This window comes from Bombyx mandarina, chromosome 10 (assembly GCF_030267445.1).
Source record: "Bombyx mandarina strain Sakado chromosome 10, ASM3026744v2".
Classification (NCBI taxonomy): Eukaryota; Metazoa; Arthropoda; class Insecta; order Lepidoptera; family Bombycidae; genus Bombyx; species Bombyx mandarina.
In genome coordinates, this window is record NC_143217.1 from 8,379,108 (window position 1) to 8,392,032 (window position 12,925).

At 31.7% G+C, this 12,925-nt stretch overlaps 1 protein-coding gene and 1 long non-coding RNA gene across 8 annotated transcripts; both read left to right on the plus strand.

The window, feature by feature from the left end:
• Nucleotides 1–1,344: 1,344 nt before the first annotated feature.
• Hyccin (PI4KA lipid kinase complex subunit hyccin) lies at nucleotides 1,345–7,095 on the plus strand. Of its 6 annotated transcripts, XM_089730540.1 has the most exons (9): nucleotides 1,784–1,903; nucleotides 2,005–2,040; nucleotides 2,123–2,319; nucleotides 2,984–3,149; nucleotides 3,223–3,317; nucleotides 3,534–3,751; nucleotides 3,819–4,063; nucleotides 4,306–4,422; nucleotides 6,396–7,095. In XM_089730540.1, exons 3-9 carry the CDS (start codon nucleotides 2,125–2,127, stop codon nucleotides 6,842–6,844), a joined length of 1,485 nt encoding a protein of 494 aa, XP_089586666.1. In that variant the 5' UTR covers nucleotides 1,784–1,903; nucleotides 2,005–2,040; nucleotides 2,123–2,124; the 3' UTR covers nucleotides 6,845–7,095. The 6 variants fall into 6 exon arrangements, with proteins under 6 accessions (XP_089586668.1, XP_089586667.1, XP_089586665.1 ...); XM_089730542.1 differs by lacking the exons at nucleotides 1,784–1,903; nucleotides 2,005–2,040 and adding an exon at nucleotides 1,345–1,495; XM_089730541.1 differs by lacking the exons at nucleotides 1,784–1,903; nucleotides 2,005–2,040 and adding an exon at nucleotides 1,348–1,539.
• Nucleotides 7,096–7,889: 794 nt separating this feature from the next.
• LOC149502200 (uncharacterized) lies at nucleotides 7,890–12,582 on the plus strand. Of its 2 annotated transcripts, XR_016323689.1 has the most exons (4): nucleotides 7,890–8,455; nucleotides 9,862–10,057; nucleotides 11,110–11,410; nucleotides 12,007–12,582. It is a non-coding gene; the product is annotated as an uncharacterized LOC149502200 (long non-coding RNA). The 2 variants fall into 2 exon arrangements; XR_016323690.1 differs by lacking the exon at nucleotides 11,110–11,410 and having other exon boundaries at nucleotides 7,895–8,455.
• Nucleotides 12,583–12,925: the final 343 nt, after the last annotated feature.

A 12,925-nucleotide genomic window follows, 5' to 3' on the forward strand; every position in this document is an offset into this window, starting at 1 on the left:
ATCACAGATCTTGATGTATACATAATAACAATTTTGATTGGATCATGTGACACAGCTGTTTAAGGGCTTGCCACAAATTACTAATCTGTGCTACAAAATTAATAGCTTATTGGAACTTTTTGACGGGAACGCGTAGGTGAATGAAGTTAGCCCCTCAAAAAATTTTATTTTCCCTTTTTTATACTTATTTTCTATTAATTCGTATGTTCATCATTTGTTCATGATTGTTCACTGTTAATAATTGTTTGTTCTGCATTTATTTATTTAAAAAAAAAAATTAAAAATATACCTACAAGTTAGCCCCTCTAATGCAATTTTTAATATTTTTTCATCCTTAATGACTCGTAAATATTCATTTTCGATTGTTCTTATATAAAACACGTTTGTTCTCTTTCGAAATTACTCGTTTTTTGTTTAATTTACTATTTTTATTAGTTGAATAAATGTATGCAAAATATGTGTACTGCGCATGCGTCAACTATAATGCCTAAACTTTCTACGCGATTTTAATCGTGAAAAAAAAAAAACAAATATAAATCCTGTAGGAGCATTTAATTGGTATACTGTTTAATTAAAAAAATAAAAAAATAAATAAATGAAATAATGTGCATTGGCGTTAAGTTAGACCAAATACATTTTTTCCATCCTCCTACTTATCGTTATGAAGGTATAAAAAAGATAGGGAGTTCACATAGGTAATATAAACAAATAAGTAAATATGTTCATTATTTATCTTTCAAGAGATAATATAGGTATACATTATAATAACTTTTTTACACAGTCGAAATTATATTCCTAACATTAGTAAAATAACATTTTAATACGATAGGTAAGAGGATGGAAAAAATGTATTTGGTCTAACTTAACGCCAATGCACATTATTTCATTTATTTATTTTTTTATTTTTTTAATTAAACTGTATACCAATTAATTGCTCCTTCAGGATTTATATTTGTTTTTTTTTTTCACGATTAAAACCGCGTATAAAGTTTAGGCATTATAGTTGACGCATGCGCAGTACACATATTTTGCATACATTTATTCAACTAATAAAAATAGTAAATTAAACAAAAAACGAGTAATTTCGAAAGAGAACAAACGTGTTTTGTATAAGAACAATCGAAAATGAATATTTACGAGTCATTAAGGATGAAAAAATAATAAAAATTGCATTAGAGGGGCTAACTTGTAGGTATATTTTTAAATTTTTTTTTTAAATAAATAAATGCAGAACAAACAATTATTAACAGTGAACAATCATGAACAAATGATGAACAAACGAATTAATAGAAAATAAGTATAAAATAGGAAAAATAAATTTTTTTGAGGGGCTAACTTCATTCACCTGGAACGCGTGGAGTGAAGTTATGTGATTTGTTTTATTTTGCCTATTTAGTGTTTCTTCGGGTTTAAATGTGTAATAGCGGTGGTTTATCAACTGTTTAGTGTCTGTGAAAGCGCACAAATATGGGAAAATGAAACAACGCCGCTGAACGTAATTTCTCGGGATCCTCCAAAAAGTCCACTGAAAAAATCTCAGTAAATGACCATTTTACTGAGATTATATTTTATCCCTTAACATTTCATTCATTTTAATCAACCTCATTTCATTTCATTCATATCATTTTTCATTTATAAAAGTTTTCATTAAAATTAAAATAAGACTTGACTAAAGGTCTTAGTTACCAGGTCATAAAATGTCTTAAAAATAAAATAAAAAATACATAGTATCGCATAGATTAAACACTTTTAATAGGTATATATATTAAGTGTATAATCTATGGGTATATGTTTGGTCAAAATTCGTATAAATAATGTTTGGTTTATAAATAATATAATTTTAACTTTAAAATTACTCTGAGTTATTGATTAATTTAGAACAAGTATTTAAATAAAAAAATATGTAAGTGTGCAAAGCAAATGATCATGATTTGTACAATAATTCACAATAATAATGTTTTAAAGGCACTTTTCATAAAATTATAGTACGCTGTTTTTTTTCAGATGCTTGCACAAGATAAAATTAGATTAATTACATAGGTACATGCAAAAAAGAATCATTAGAACGTTAATCACAAACTTTTGAAACGCTTGTGTTTGGAAAGTCTTCTTTTATCTACAGAAATGTCTGAGTGGAAGCATCTAATAACTGAATGGCTGAATGAATACACATCTTTGCAAGAAAATGAAGTTCAAAGTTTTGCAGCAGAACATGAACATAATCATGAAATTGCTACAGCCATCTTTAATTTGTTTTACTGTGAAGATGAAACTGTAACATATAATTGTGAACTCGAAAATGACGCTCAGCTTGTACAGGTAATTGTTCATCGGTATTGCAATTTTATGATGAAATAGAAATATGGGTAATATGCATATTTAACCAATAGAAGTGGACATAAAAAATATTTACAAAATTAAAAAAATATTATTTAAATGATTGATCATTTAAATAAAACCAGTGTAAATATAGGTAAATGCACATAGCTTTTATGACTACTCTATAACTATATGATGTTTTCTGCACATTTTTGTATAAAAACTGTTCAATTCTTACCTTGTTAATAGAAACGTGAATTTAAAGTAGTGAACTCAATAAAAATAATGCTATTCTTTATCTATTAATAACTCCATAGAACCTGACTGCACACTCAAAATTTTAAAGTGTGTAGCATTTGTAACAGTACATTCTTAAAATAATAAAATCAAACCCAAAATGTTTTTATTCCAGCAGGTCTTTGCTACAGGTGCTTTGAAATAGTCATACTTTCACTGGCTTGCCTCCAAGTTTCACTGCTGACAGAATTGAAAACTTCTTTTGTTAAACTTCAAACTTCCTTTGTTAAAATATATAAATTCCAATATCAAATAAAAAAATACAAAAGTTTGAAATGAAATCCTATTTGTAAAAATTATGTAAATTTGGTAAAATTCTCAGTACGAAAAATAGCTTTGTCTTATTTCATAAATGTTATTGTTACAGATATTAGAGAACGTTTGTACACAACTATTTAGTTTCTATAGATCAAAAGAAATACAACTTCAAAGATTTACGTTACAATTCATTCCCACTCTTATATATAATTATTTGAGCTCTGTGGCACAAGGTAAAAAAAAAACATATAGGTGCATAGAAACATTGCTAATTGGTAAGTCAAAATTTTTTTGTGAAATCACAATTACTGGCTAACAAATCAAAACATTGTAGTGATTGTTTTTCAGGCATATACAACTTTGAAGTTGTAGATGAAAATGGAAAACCGAAGGTTGTGTCATTCAGACTTCCATCTTTAGCTCAATCATCAATATATCATGAGGTGAATAATTTATTTGTTATATTATGATGATTTTGTGTAAAGTCATATATATGTCAGCTACATATAAATAAAGGAAAAATTGAAAAATGTATACTATATGCTGATTTAATTACATCTAAAACTCCTGTAATCTGAAAAAAATACTCAGTACTCTTCACATGATGAATCTGAAATGTTATTGCATACTAAAATGTAATTTTTTTAAATCTATTTCAGCCTCTTTCTTTAGGGGCTCAGTTTTTGACTGAAAGTGCACTGCGTAGATGGGAAGAATGTAATACGAAATTGGTAAATTGGGGCCCGTTGCCACAAGTTGATGTCATCAATGCTCAGAATAGATTGAAAATTGTATCAGCACTTTTATTTGTATACAATCGCCAACTGAGTCTTCTACCTAAACTTTCTTTACGACATTTATGCATTGCAGCTTCAAGGTATTTCAGAAATTTGTATTGTACATGATTGAAAACATTTTATACTAACTTTTTTTTGTATTTCTAGAATTGTGACCCATGGTTTTGAAAAAAAGCAAGGAAATGATTCAAAACGTGTTCCAAGAATAGCAGTATCTCCTAGTTTCTTACTAGAGTTGATTGCAGGTGCATACTTTGCTATGTTTAATGAATTCTATACTCTTGCCTTGCAAGCAGTGAAGGATGTCGATCAGAGAGCTCAATATGAATTATTCCCTGAGGTGATGATTGTAACTAGTGCTGTGATAAATTCACTGAAGAATAATGCTTCTGGTACGTAGTATTATACAAAATATCAAATAACTTTAATGCTTTCACAAAAAAACTTCTGACATCACATTAAAAACCTCAATTACGATACCTAACCTTTAACTAGTAGGAATTTATTAGTTACTACATTATTGTAGATGTTATATTTCTCCGACACAGTCAAGTCTAGCTTTGCCAAGTTTATCGATGCTATGTACCTATTACTGTTAATACATTTTTAATTTAATAATTTGAAAACTTTACAGGACAACCATTTGATGGGCCAATGGGTATTAGTGTTGCATTGTCACCAGCAACTACAACGGTTACCATGTCCAAATCTATGATAACAAATGCATCATTCCGCACTAAGAAATTGCCAGGTGAGAACTTAACATCACCAAGAAAAAATCTGTTCATTATTATATACAATAATTGAATAGTTGGAACCAATACGTAAGTGTCTTAAGGTAGCTTCAGAACGCTACTTCTAAAAAGCAGCGCGACATGATAGCCCTCTTATCGTAGCCGCCTAATCACATATCCGACCCAGGCGACATGGCAAGGCAAAGCCAGCCTCGCGCGAACTATGTCTTGTCGGATCCCTCGGATCTACACTAGGTACTTTTAGGCTCTTCAAAAGTTGGACGAGCGAACTAACCCCCATAGACACAGCCTAATAAGAAACTCCTTAAGTAATCAAAAATTCATCATGAATTATGTATTTTTTATGCACAAAGTTATTTGCCCAAGAATACTACAGTACTGTCATGGCTTTTTTTACTGTGTACCAAATTGGCTCCTTTAAAAACAATAAGGCAATTATTAGTGTCTCAGTAATCTATATAAATTGCATCGTAATTTTTATGTTTCTTACCTATTTTTTATTGCATAGAACAAGCTCGCTGCCTGTTGCTAAGTTGTTATCAAAGCCTGAAAATATCATAACTTTAATTTCGCCGCGTACCTTTGGACAAGACGTCTAAGTCTTTAATTATATGAGGGCTGTTTCACCCTTTAAACCGCAACTCATGATTAAGGGTAGTCTTGCAGTGGCGCGTCTTGCTTTTTAGACTTCGTATTTCATCCTAAATTCGAAACTCGTATGATATCATTTGTGGATTAAAGCCAGCAATATATTTTTAAAACATATAATTGATTACAATATTTTTTTTTGTTTTTATCCAAAACAAATATTATAATAGAGGTAAAAACTATATTATTTTACAATATATTTTGCTTATTATTTTTAATTTCATTATTTTGACTTGTTTGTATGCAGATGAATCAAAATATTTGCTGCCAAATACTTGTACATGAGAACATTAAACAATTTGGAACACAGTGCATGGACAAGCGTATCTAATTATTATTTTTCTTTCATGTAACAAATATCAACTTTGCTTTCGACAAATTTAACGAAAAACTCAGTTCACAATAAACCTTACTGCCTTTTAATTACACATTTGTGATAATAGATAATAGTGTATGTCTGTATATTTGAAGACACAGCAAACCATAAAAGAGGTTTATTTGAATATTTATGTCACAACACACCCTAAACACAAAACGTCACAAAAAAAGAAAAAAAAAAGAAAATTCAGATAATACTTTAATCAAACTTTATTATTGATCATGACTTATGCACTTGCAACACATCGAGATTTGAAAGCATCCCTTATATTATTATTTACTGTCGTTCAGTTATCCGTAAGGCAAACTAGGCACGTGCCTAGGGGCGAGCGAGTTCAGAATTTTTAAATAAATAAAGAAAATAACATATCGACGATTAAGAACTAAATGCTGATCTATAATCTCAATCTATAATAGATTATACCTATTTGGCCTATTTCCCAGAGCAGAGAGGAATCATGAATTTCGATGCTCGTTCTGTCGTCCCTATTGATTTCTTCACCGTCATATTTCATTCGCGCATTAGCGTAAGTACAAGAGTCCTGGTCTACTAAAGTCTAGGGTTTGGTGATACAACGTCATCGTAATTGCAAAAACAACTAGTTAAAATTTCTAGTATTATGATGGCCATTTATGGCCGGTACAGGGGCGCCGATAAAGTGACTGCCTAAGGCGCTCTGGGCTTTTAATCCGCCACTGAGTACCAAACAATAATTTATACACCATTGTAATAAACTTACAGATCGAATGGATGCTTAATCATAGAAATGACAAAATCATATTGTATTTAATAATTTCAGTCCTAACAGGTATGCAGTATCTTTGTGAATATCAATTGTCACTTATTTAATAGAGAAACACAGCTCAGCACATGTCATGTTCAAGTAGCAATTACCTCATTATTTAGTAGAACGTGCAGCCTAAAATAAAACTATACTTTCAGACGATATTCCAATACAAGCCGGACAAGCGACAACAGCCGAGTCCACCGATGTGCTGACTTCAATTACCGAGGAAGGCGAGGAAACTGCTCCGATACAACGCGGCATAATTGCTCGAAATTCGAAAGCCAAACTAGCTTCTTTCCCAGTATTAGGCAAAAAAACAAAGGATACTAAAGATAAGAGTAACGAAAAGAAAGTGATACTGAAGGAATCCTCAAAAGGCATATGGAATTCTCTCAGTGGAGGCAGTGGAGACATGGTGGACGGCTTACAAAAAACAGCAGATAGCTCTGTTGAAACTAATGGAACCTCAAAGGATGAAAAGATATCTATGACATCAGTACATAATAGTTCAGAAAACTCGGACACGCGTTCACATATTACACCAGACTCATTAGATATTGATACTACTCCACGCTTTGCTGCCATGCAAGTTAGTTCGGTGTAATTTGAGTAAACAAATCCGCTGGTAATTATTAAAGGGTTGTATTAAGTTTGGTTAAAATTGTTATTGATATGCTCATTTTAATATAACTTTATTATCAAACTGTGATTAAAGGGCAATGTCAAAACTATAATTTAATGAATAATTATTTATTGGATGTTATTGTTTTCTTAATTGCTGTGATGTCAACTATTGAAGTGATTACATATAAATTTATTCTATGTTATAGTAAAGAAAATAAATGATGTCATCTAGAATTAGCGGTTTAATTTTTTAAAAATACAATTGAAGTTAAAAACAACATTCGCCTGCTAACAAGCTAGAGTCTGTCGAAGGGAAGCGATCTCGGGTAGATTTGGGGGTGGGTGGCAGATTGTCAACATCCCTATTAGGACTTGAACTTGTCGGGACAACACTAGGTAGGCAGCTTCATTATCGATTTGGTGCCTAACCTTCGATATGTATGTGACCGTGGTCTGCACGATAATATGCCCGGTGTACTCCAATTGAGCGATCTGACAATGACGGTGTTCAATTACACAGGCAGGTGCCATTTTTTCTAAGAAAACAAATACCACGTGACTATACATGACGCGTTTTATACATATATTTACCTAGTCAGGTCATAAATTCTGTCACATGTTTAATGTAAAATTATTGAAATAAGTTTATTCATTATGTAACCATTCATATACCAAAATGAAATTAACAAAACATAGATTCTTATGACACTAAAGTTTATTCAAAATGACCTCCGTGATTTTGAATACAGGCCTTCAATCTGCGCGGCCAGTCGTCTATCGCAGCACGAACGAGGTCCATGTCAATATCGGCGGCTGCCTTAATCAAGGATGTCTTGAGTGACTCAATTGGGATGAGGCTTTGAGCACGCCTTTTTTTTTTTTTTTTTAATTTATTTACGGCCAATGGTTACAAGACCTTATAGCCTATCTTAAATTAATTTTCACGCATGGAGTACGTAAAAATTTACAAGTAGTTATTAAACAAAACAGTATCAAATTGAAGTATTAACATTACTCGTTTGTTTTTAAACATTTCCTATTGTGTTAATAATATATCTATAAATTGGTTTAAAATACAACGGGTTTGATAAAATTTCTTCTAAGTCCATCCTTACGCCTGTTTGTAAAGGCGAGTCACCCTTAGAAACATCGTCCAGCTCAGACACTAAAATTAATCTATTTATACTATATTTATGACATTTCATAACAATATGTTTCAGATCAGCGACCTCATTGACACAAAATTGACAGTTTTTGTCCGTTGCTAAACGTAGTTTAAACAAATGAGCAGGAATTCTACAATGACCGAATCTTAATCTATTAATGGTGGTAATGAATTGTCTGGAATTAGCTTCTTTAAATTTGTTATACCAAGGTACATGTGGCGGGGTATTCTGTATCTTTGTATACCATTTCCCTTTTTCTTGACTTATAGACCTCCAGTGTTCATACCACAGCGTTTTAACATTTTCCGATATTTTCTGCTGGAAGTCAGTAAACGGTACTTTTGTTACATTAGTGTGGTCTTCGTCACATGCACCTCGCACTGCACAGTCTACAGCTTCATTGCCAAAAATACCACAATGAGCAGGTACCCATTTAAATTGGACATTCTTTCTTCTTTCGTTTAAATTTGCCAATATTTCTTTTATTCTATAAATAATATAGTTCATATTAAATCTAAAAAGATCACTATCTAGTGCTAACAATGAACTTTTGCTATCAGTTAAAATTAAAAAGTCAGAACTATTTACATTATTAATATACAAAAGTGCTGTATAGATAGCGTAGCATTCAGCAGTAAAAATACTGCAGTGACTGTCTAGCTTGAAGCATCTAGATTTCTTCAGTTGTGGATCATAATATGCTGAAGCTACTCTACCTGAACATTTTGATCCATCTGTATATAATTTATAAATATTTATGTTAGGTAAATTGTTAATATATTCAAAAAATTCAACTTTAGACCCAATTTTTTGGGAATCTGTTTCTACAGTCATATTTACAGTGGTATAATTGTTGATTTCATATATAGGCAAAAGGTTAGATGAGTATATATTTTTGAATGTATTTTTGATGCTAAGAGAAATTTGGAGCATCTCTGGTAAATGTTCAGACACAAAACTGCTCATATTGATACTAGAACTGCCCATAAAATCAATAGGCAGATCCTTAGGTATTATCCTGTCAATAACAAAAACATTGTCAGTGGCCAATAGCTTCAGACAAAATCTCTGTGCGATCTGAAGACGCCTAAATTTTAACGGCATAATGCATGCTTCAGCTTCCATGGCATTAATTGGAGTTGAGCACATTGCTCCTGTAATAATTCTTAGTGCCTTGTTTTGAATTACATCAAGTTTTCGTAGATATCTAAGATTTGCATTCATGTAAGCTAATGAACTATAATCAAAATGGCTCCTGACAATGCTTTTATATAACAGAGACAAAACCTTAGGGTCAGAACCCCAATGAATTCCAGCCAGAGATCGCAGAATGTTTAGTCCTTTGCAGGCATTTCCAATAATGTTATTAATGTGTGTTTCAAATGTCAGTCTTGTATCTAACCAAACACCCAAGAATTTTTTATGTAACAACCAAGACAATGGACTATTGTTGTATAATATAGGTGATATCTCATTTAGGTTGACAACCTTTTTACTGAATAACATTGCCCCACTTTTATTTACACTTATATCTAAATTTAAGCTATTGTAAAAACATTGAATTTGTGACAATCCATTATTCAAATTTCTAATGGCATTGTTAACTTCTTTATTTACACTATATACAACAATATCATCAGCAAACAACAGGCATTTAACAGAGGGGTCTACTAAATATCTGTTTATCTGTGAAGTGTAAATGCCATATAATAAAGGAGAGATTATAGCACCTTGCATTGTGCCTTTATAAACATATCTAGGTCCATGTAGGATATTGTTATATTTGACATACATTAACCGTTCATATAAAAATTGAAATATCCATTTACAGACTTTGCCAGGGACACCAATATCACTAAGAATCTGTATAAGTAAAGAGGGATTGACATTATCAAATGCGCCACTTATATCAAGGAAAGCGCAAGCTGTGTATGAATGGCTGTGAAAAGAATTTTTAATATCTGTAACCAGAGACATATAGTTTTCTGCTGCACTTTTACCTCTACGGAAACCAAATTGCTGTTCAGGTAAAATTTTAAATTTTTCACTATAAAATTCTAATCTCAATTTGAGCATGCATTCAAATAGTTTACCTACACAGGATGATAGTGATATTGGTCTGTAAGAATTGTAATCATTTTCAGGTTTATCAGGTTTTAGTACTGTACACACTGTGTTTTCCATGAATCTGGAATCATTTGAGAGGACCATAATAAATTATATATCTTTAATAGAGTCATTTGGGCATTAGGGTGTAAGTTACTAATTAATTTATAAGGGATGTCATCGAGACCAGGAGTACTATCTTTTCTAGATTTTAAAGCTATTTTAAACTCATTAATACTAAAAGGGTTTGACAAAAAACAGCCTTCAATATTTCCAGGTGAATTAAAAACTTCATTTAACTTAGTCATGTCTATATACTTCTCCGGTGGAGATATTGGAGCTAATTTATCTAAATAAGAGGTGATCCATTCATCATTCTTAGGTCTATTTTTTAATCCTATCCTTTTAAATTTTCGCATGTAGTTCCAAATAATAGTAATAGGAGTGTATCTATTAAAATTCTCACATAATAATTTCCAACCACTCTTCCTTTTTTCATTTAGTAGCCTTTTCTTAATTGCATCAACTCTTTTGTATTGGATGTAATTGTCTATTGAGGGGTGGACTCTGTAGTTTTTTAGAGCTAATCTGGAATTGTTAACAGCTGTGAGACAGTCATTGTCCCACCAGGGAGCTGGACTTTTTCGTTTATAAGGAACCTTGTTTATAATTTTAGGTATATTTTCTGATTTTATTCTATACAATATGTTACAAAATTCATTATAAGTTTCTAGGGGATTGTCAGATTGAAATTTTAAATTAAGAAATGACTTTTCACTTGCAGAATGGTATGTTGACCAGTTGGTCTTTCTATATAAGAAGCGCTCTGATGGCTCACCTATTACATACTTTTCTATGGATGTTTGGATATGTGTGATTGTAGGGAAATGATAACTCCCCATAGGATCGTTATGCACTGTCCATTCACATAAAGGTGCAACATTTGGACTAACACACATTATGTCAATTGCAGATGGATTGTGATGAACTGTACCTACAATGGTTGGAGATCCGGAATTTAGAATGCAAAGACTACATTCATCTAACAGATTGAATACATCATTACCTCTGGAATTTGATGAAGCACAACCAAATGCAACATGATGTGCATTCAAGTCGCCAGCCAGGAATACTGGTTTTGGCAGTTTATTGATAATAGTTTTTAAAGTTTTGTATTTAAACCGTCCACCTCTAGGAGGACTATATGCACACAACAAGGACAAATTTGCATTCTTGGTTTTTAGAACAACTGCAGCTGTTTGCAAATATTCATGGTAAGGTGTACAAATCACCTGATATTTAAATGTGTCTTTTAATAAAATTGCCACACCGCCATGACCGTTGGGTCCATTTTGAAGAACAATATTGTATTCAGGTATATTGAAGGGACTGTTTTCTCTCAACCATGTTTCATTTAACATACAGATATCAATATCATACTCAGAAAGAAAGTTAATCAATAAAGGTTTTTTGTTACGCACACTTTGAATGTTAAATTGAGCAATTTTTAGAAAAGATTTAAAGTTACTCTGTAAATTGTTAAAACTAAAATTTGCCATTGTCTAGACTAGGTTTTTTAAAAATATTTCCTTTATTTTATTAATTGTTATATTATCATCATTAGATGAGTTCGCTAAAGTAACTAGTGATCTTACAATAGCGTTTAATATAATGTCGTTGTTGGCAATTTGTTCTTTGTTCATAATAATATTATCTTTCTTGTTAAATGAGTTGCTATTGTTATTTACAATAGGTTTTTCCTTAGTTTTTAAAGGTGGAAAATTTTTGTCATTATTTGCTACTGAGGCAAATGTACTGTTTTGTTTGGAAATATCTGCACGTTTTAATTCTATTTTTTTTCTTTTTATAGGGCAGTCCCGGGAGACGGCTAAATGTCCCCCACCACAGTTAATGCATACTAAAATGTCAGACACACACTCTTTGTAATGGTGATCTCCTGCACAATATGAACACATTTGCTTACTGCGACATACTTTAGCGGAATGATTAAATTTGAAACATTTGAAGCACTGTATTAGAGGTGAAATATATGTCTGTACTTCGCAGCGAAACAAGTTGAGATACACATAACGGGGTAATGTAGTTGTTGAAAAAGTTATAGCCACAGAGCTCATAGGCATTAACTTCTTGTCTGCATTTCTTTTCATAAACCTCTTAATAGATATGATTTCAGCATCGCTACTAATATTTTTATAGATGTCTTCGTTGGATAAGTCTGTAGGCACAAATTTAATCACACCCACCTTCTCTACTAAGTGAGCAGGTATAAAGGCGCGGAATTTGTGCTTGCTGAGAAAGTTGTCAAGTTTGATAAAGCTATTAGCATCTGCAGCTTTTTGGAAATTCACACCAATTTTATATGCATTAATTCGTGAAACACATGTAATGCCTTTGACATTTTCATTTAATAAACCTGTTAATTTTATTGGATTTTTATTTCCGAGTTTTTCTTTTTCCTTTGACTCCACATAAACGGTATAGTTTGCAGAGTCGTTTTCCAAGAACAATCTAGTGTAGTTCGTTTTAAAATAGATTTTATATTTTTCTTCTTCAAAACTATTACTTACATCTTTGGTGTTAGTGTATTTTCTTTTCTTTTTGTCTGAATGCTCTTCCCCGTCACTATGCTGCGTCCCATTTTATTAAATGGGACGCAGAGCGTCAAAACTTCAAGTTATTAACTTAGATATCAGATGAAAATAATTTAAATTCAAATACGAAATTAAAAAAGCGCGCCTTGTTTGACTTCCCGCCAAAAAGTCTGAGCA

Bases quoted from the DNA above. Each gene is read 5' to 3' on its own strand.
- Hyccin (XM_089730542.1), top strand. From the start codon at position 2,125: ATGTCTGAGTGGAAGCATCTAATAACTGAATGGCTGAATGAATACACA. The intron at 3,150-3,222 runs GTAAGTCAAAAT...ATTGTTTTTCAG, and splicing joins CATAGAAACATTGCTAATTG to GCATATACAACTTTGAAGTT. The intron at 4,423-6,395 runs GTGAGAACTTAA...CTATACTTTCAG, and splicing joins CCGCACTAAGAAATTGCCAG to ACGATATTCCAATACAAGCC.